This window comes from Echinops telfairi, unplaced genomic scaffold (assembly GCF_000313985.2).
Source record: "Echinops telfairi isolate 266 unplaced genomic scaffold, ASM31398v2 ScPeMD7_7420;HRSCAF=8458, whole genome shotgun sequence".
Lineage (NCBI taxonomy): Eukaryota > Metazoa > Chordata > Mammalia > Afrosoricida > Tenrecidae > Echinops > Echinops telfairi.
Window position 1 is genome coordinate 44155723 of NW_022111320.1, and position 6787 is coordinate 44162509.

The window sequence follows — 6787 nt, forward strand, 5'->3', positions numbered from 1 at the left end:
GTGTGTGTGTGTGTGTGTGTGTGTGTGTGTGTGTGTGTGTAAGTAAATATATAAAGTCACATCTAAACATGTTTCCCTCTCAGACCTCTGCATGTTGCTGCTCGAAATGGGCTCACAATGGTGGTTCAGGAACTTTTGGGAAAGGGAGCAAGTGTACTTGCAGTAGATGAAAATGGTGAGTAGGTCTATTTTTCGGCCCCCCACCCCCTTATGTATATCCTAGTAGAAACTTCTTTCTTTTCAATGATCCACATTTAAAATAAAGTGAACTTTTTTGGGCCAAATAGAGCAAAGGGTATTCCATGAATTTCATTAGTAAACTCCTGATCTTCACCTTTCAAATCTCTTTGTTCCCAAAACTGAAAGAAAAAGGGGAGAAAAAAATTTGAAAAATAATAGAATTTGAGTCCCCGGAGGATGCCAAAACTGCTACTTTGACAGTGGTGTAAATCAAAGAATGCAGAATTCTTTGGGGATGAGCAAGAGTAATGAAAACACTGCGTTGGGAAGTACATAGACCTAAATGAGGATGTGTCAAGAAGCTATAGCTTCATATTTTGTCTCATAAAGAGTTAAGTGATTTTGTATCAGTAATTTCTGACTTGTGAGAAGGGTAAATTATGAGTGAATGTAATAGTAAGCAAAGTGTTTAGATGTACAACAAGAAGTACAGGTGTAGACTAACACACTAAGCTATTTGCTGCTAAATGTCTGTTACTGGTTCCGTGTGACTTAATAAATGTGAACTGTTTTAGAATTCCACATTGTGTAGTCTGAATTTGGCATCTCACAGTGTATTCTCTTCTCTCCTACTACTTCCTCAAGATTGTGTCTTATACCGGGTGAAACAAAAAAACATTTACTTCTTTGATATAATTTTGCTATTTTGTGGGGATGTTTGGCTAAAGTTAGCCATCCTCTGCTCGTGAGAAATTTTTAAAGTTCACCTGTTTAATTTATCCTGTGTTTTTCTTCAATGGACTTGACTATGACCCCAAAAGAAAAGTTAATTGACAGTCATTTGTTCTTTCAGTCATTCATAGCTTATCTCTTGAGCACTTACTACAGTGTAATCTGTACACATGAAGAAGTTTCACCATTTAAGTACATCCCATAGCTATGGTTTAATGCTGCATCATTACTCATCATTCTGAAGTGAGGTTTATTGACCTATAGTTTGTTATTCTAGCCTAAGATTTTCTACAAATTCAGATGAATATGGATAAGTTGTGATGTTTTAGGGAGATCTTTCATCTTCTATTTTCCCCCCCATCTTTAATCTTAAGTTTCCTCTTCTGTAAAGTCTCCTTCCGCCGTAGGTTTCTTAGGACTTTTGTCTTTTTCTGTTTTGTTTATTGGAAAGTTATATCCTTGTGTACCAATGAAATGAGTCTTAGAGCATTTTTATTTGTATATTCTATCTTTTATTCTAGGTTATACCCCAGCATTGGCTTGTGCTCCCAATAAGGATGTGGCTGATTGCCTAGCTCTCATTTTGGCCACCATGATGCCTGTCTCATCAAGTAGCCCTCTATCATCCCTGACATTCAATTCCATTAACCGATATACCAACACCTCAAAAACAGTCAGCTTTGAAGCCTTGCCCATCATGAGGAATGAACCTAGCTCCTATTGCAGTTTCAACAATATTGGCGGGGAACAAGAATACTTATACACCGAAGTGGATGAGCTCAATGACTCCGATTCTGAGACGTACTAAGAGGCTGAGCCAGAGGTCGAAGGAGGGGGTTCTAACACTAAAGCTTCAAACTGTGCTTTTGCAGGAAAAAAAGGCACTTACTTATTCACATACAAATTCATCCTAAGAGGAAAGATCGCAAAGTGGACGAATGTAAGAGATGGGATGACATTAGGAAGAAGAGTTTTAAAGGCAAGTTTTGCAAAAAGAACTTCTAGAATCTTGAAATAGGCTTGACCAGAGCAAAATACTTTGATGCCACATTGCTTTGTGAAGTTGTTTAATTTGATTTACCAGTCCCAGGAATAATTTGGGACACTGGGCACCCCAATCTGCTTGCACAAGCAACACTATTGTAAAACAAGAGATGTGGACACTAGACTAAAATTTTATCAATAAAACGCAACTAAATTTAAAGGCAATAAAAGTTTGGTACAGTAGGCATTAAGTGCACAGCAAATTGCCAAAGGACCAAATAATTTTAAAGTTGTTTTTTTTTAATATCACTTTGTGGAAACTGGAGTAGGTGAAATGAGGCATTATCTAAATCAAACCATAATATTTCTGAAAAATAAAACTGCAATATAGTTTTAATGTTGATTTTTTTTTCTTTTTTTTTTTTTGAAGAAAACATCTTAAAGCCTTCCATATTGTATTAAACCATGAGAGAAAGCATATATTTTTACATTTTGTTTCTTTTACGTAAAAGTTTTAAAATCCAAGTTTTATAATATTAGAGTTGAAAACCAGCTGACTGGGTGCAGCCATCCAGGGTGAACATACTTGTGATATAGATATGAGAGGGAATGAGATGAGGCTATTAATGCCCAGTTTGACTAGTTTGGATTTAAAATTAATCTATTTTTATCTAAAAATGTAACAGATTTCTTAGAAGAACAAAATGCCATGCAGATCCAAGAGTAGATTTCTTTTCACCCTGTTGCAGCGTACGCATCCTGGAGAATAGAATCTCCCACCTCACTCCTTTGGATGATGCTCCTTCATCAGAGACGACGTTTGCGCCTCCATAATGGGTGGGGGATTATTATTTATTTTTATTTTTGCGTCAAGAAATAAGATTCAAAAGGGGACAAATTCCTTTTTTATAAGTTACATACCATCAGGTCTCTTGAAGGCATTTCTGTAATGGACAAGATTTAAAATACTAGGGATTTAAAATAATAAGGTCATGTTCAGATTTAAAATTTGTAACATGCTACAGTCTGGGAAAAGCAGCAATTGCCTGTAGAGTGGGGAGATGCCTTCAAGTAAAATGGAGAAAAGGCTGATGTTAAGGCTTTTAAATAACAATTTAAGTGGTTCTGCTTTTACTGTAACTCACTTTTCCCACAAAAGTGACTCCACACATGTATAGGAGGTCTTACAGGTTTGGAGAAATTGCAATGAAATGATACCCAATTTCATTTTATCCCTTTTGTATTGTGAAACTGGAAATTTATGACATTGTAAATTATCAGCTGGTTTTCTGAATATAAAGTGTGAAAACAGAACAGTATTTTGATCTATTTGATAATTTTGTGGGTTTTTGAAGAATTAATGAGCATGTACATAGAAATAGTGACTGCTTGAATACTGTATTTACTTGCACTCTTTCAGTACATCAAGATTCCTGTATATTTTAGAGTATAATAAAACACAGATGTGAGTTGTATTTAATGAATAATGTATTTGTATCTGTGCATATTATCTAAAAAGTATAAAGTTTCTAGGGCATTGACTAGATTTTAAGCGATTTTTTTAATCTAAAATATTTAAAGAAATTATAATTCCATCTTTTCTTTATAATATAAAGAAATCATAATGAACCCTTCCTAATTATTATTGGTAGGAAGGTGAATATGCATTTTAAAGCCAGTGGATTACATTTTCTATTGTACCTTTTGAAAAGAAAAAAGAAAAAAAACCTCGAGGATTCTAAAAGTATACATATGTGTGCTTTCTCTTTCCTTTTAGGAATTCTCTTCTGAATTCCCTGAGGGAATTTTCTAGAATCTCAGAATTGAAAGAGACTTGAGGTTCATCCAGTCTAACCTCTTAACCAATGCAGGAGTCCTTTCTACAAGGGTGATCTTTCCACCTTGAACACTTCCAGTGACCCTACCTCACCAAGCAGTCCATTCAGTTGTTGAGCAGCTCTGACTGTTAGAAAGGTCTTCCTTAGATGGAATTGAAGCCTCCCTCCTGATAACTTCTGTCCGTGGGCCCAGATCTGGCCTCCAAAAGAACTCTAAGAATATTGGAAGGATGAATTCTTATGCCCTCTGCCATGCCTTCTCTTTACAGGATGCTCAACTCGTCTGTTGAAGTGATTTCCAGAAAGACTCATTAGACACACTGTTAGATTCATAACATCTAATGGATTCCAAGGTGTAGCTATAAAGTAACAAGCTGTTTTTAATTTATGTTCACGCATACAGGACTTACATTCGGTATCACTTACATGTAAATGATGCTATTATTGCAAATATTTGTGAGGTGGTTCTTGAAGTTGCTAGCCCATGACAAGAACTGTTTCATTGCTTTGTATATGCATCTCGTGATAGTCTATCCCCAGCTTGATCAGCCAGCTCCTTTGGTCTTCAGCTGAGGAGGGAAATTCCAAACTATCTCAAATAGTATTTGAACAGCACTAGTATTGCTGGGGTGAGTACATGGGCAACTTGAATGAATATTGCATAGTTAGTTTCCTTTATAGTTACACCTTGTATGTCAAAAGCATTCAGGCCCTTCTCTGTAGACCAATGCCACCAGTGTTTTGTTTTTTTTTAACTCCTCACACAGTAGCAAAGCCTGTTTGCTTTTTTAACTTCTGCATGAAAGGTGACATCTGAAATATCTGATGTGTTAATACCAGCTTTTGCTCTTAGAACTACTTTGGGGAAATTGGTGGTAATAGCAAATGATCTCCTTTGACAAGACACTCATATCAAACCGTGCCATTTAATTAGGAGACCCAGGATTCATTTAATTCAGGAGATCTTTAAGTGTAGCTATAAATTTTGGGTTTGATTTGGCCTCTATTGGACCTTTTAAATGAAATAAAGTTTTTTAATGCAATAAATCAAGTGTCTTTTTTCCCCCATGCAAGCTGTTTCTTCCTTATCTTTGCACAATGTGTGGTTAGTATTTAATTATGTCTAAAGTATGGTTTCATCTTTTTTGCCTGCCTTAATAGCTTTTCAGTAAACTGTATTCAAATATAGATGAAAGGGCTTTTTAAATCGCATGCCTTCAAATACTGATTGATTGATTGATTGATTGGTGTGTCTTTTGAGGATAAAGAGTACACACAGATGTTGCAGTCCCTCCTCCAAACTCCCAGCCGTCAAGTTGAGTCTGGCACATGAGAACCTTAGAGCACAGAAGAACTGCTCCTGTGGGTTGCCCAGACTAAATCTTTATGGGAGTAGAAAGCCTCATCCTTTCCCAGGGCGGGGGGCGGGGGGTGGCTGTTGATGGTTTGAAAATGCTAACCTTGTAGTTAGTAGCCAGCAGAACTGAAAGTAGTGAAAAAGCAATTTAGGTACAGAATTGTCAAGGAACAAGACTGCTTTGGCACTGGTGGGGAGTACAGGCTTCCTGGATCAGTCGGCAATTCAGGTAGACACTGAGAAGCAAAGATGATTCAGGCCGGTGGAGATGGAACCAAATGGCATTCTAGGTGGAACAAAGATGTTCTTGAGATGCTTGGTGTAGAGGTCAGGTTGGAGATGGAGTAGATATCAGTACTTAGAATTCCTGAGCACAAAAAGGTCATGGAAACTTGAAAGAGCTAATTATAAATTTGGGCAGAGATTAGAGAACAGATATAAATAGGTTATTGGAGGGGAGGGAAAAGGGCAGGTAAAGCAGGGTTTAATAACCCTCCTCAAAATAGTCTGTATGCAGGTAGTAATAATGGCAAATGCCTACATAGCAGTTTATCATGCTCCAGGCAAGGTTGTAAGTGCTAGAAATACATTTATGTGATAATACACCAATTAGCAGATGAGGAAATAAGCAGAAGGAACTTTCTCCCCAGGTAGCCTAGCTGATCGGTTTTTTTGAAGTGTAAATTCAAAACGGTTCTTCCCACTGCTAGGACTCCTTTAACATAATTTATGTCCCTAGGAATTGGTTGTTTTCAACTTGGGACAAACACTTGATACTGAGTTTCATAGCTTCTAGTCAGTTTTATTCCCCTGGGTATCTATTTTTAGATCAAACAAATTTGACCACAGTAGATGTTTATTGAACACCTTGCCGGGCACTGTGGAAGGATCTGCAAAGAACAGAGAAAATTAACTCTACTCCAGTTCTTATGACTGTGTACCCCAAACCAGACTCAGCTGCTGTGGAGTCCATTCAACTCCTAGCCCCGGGACAGTAGGACACCACTAGGGCTTCTGAGACTGCAAATATTTACAGAAGTAGACGGGTGCATCCATATTCCACAGCTGTAATTCAAACTGCTGGACTGTCGGTTATTAGTTAAGTAAGTCACGACTGCACTGCTAGTTATTGCTGCTTAGCCATCCCAGATCTCAACCCTTCATCTTCATGGTAGTCCTCCTCATGCCTCTGGGGGTTGGCTGCATTCACCCTGGCTGGCTGGCTCTTCAGGTTGAGGGTCTTACTGGTTTGGCTGCTTGCTATAGGTTGAGCTTTATCTAAGTTCATTTTGGAGCTGCGCTGGAATACAAAGATGATCAGAGACGGTCTCATGATGGCAGGACAAGACAAGCCTAACCCCACACAACGGTTCATGCCTTTGGCTTGCATGACATCTGCTAACAGACCATTGGCCAAAGTTGTGTGCCAGGGCTAGTGTCAGTGGATTGGGGTGTGGAAGGGTGGCACTAGGCTCTGCCCTCTTAGGGTAAGGTGGCCAGATGTCCAGCTTTTGGCGGGACAGTCCGAATTTTGGAAAGTGCATGACAAGCTAGGGTATACGGTTTTCGGCTGCCATGTGGCTATTTCGCCAGGATATGAGTCTTATCAATGGTGTCCCGCTTTACCAATGTTGAAATCTGGTCACTTTATCTTAGGGGTTACTTTTGAGTTCTTTTCCTACTCCTTAGCCTTGAG

General features: G+C 38.3%; 1 protein-coding gene across 1 annotated transcript in view; it reads left to right on the forward strand.

Moving 5' to 3' along the window:
• Positions 1–4781, forward strand: part of ANKRD28 (ankyrin repeat domain 28) — a 121081-nt gene extending 116300 nt beyond the window's left edge. The window contains exons 26-27 of the mRNA XM_004704188.2: positions 84–175; positions 1434–4781. Of these exons, the coding sequence (XP_004704245.1) occupies positions 84–175; positions 1434–1720 (379 nt within the window). The 3' untranslated portion in view covers positions 1721–4781. The remainder of the gene's footprint in view (positions 1–83; positions 176–1433) is intronic.
• The last annotated feature ends 2006 nt before the right edge of the window (positions 4782–6787 follow it).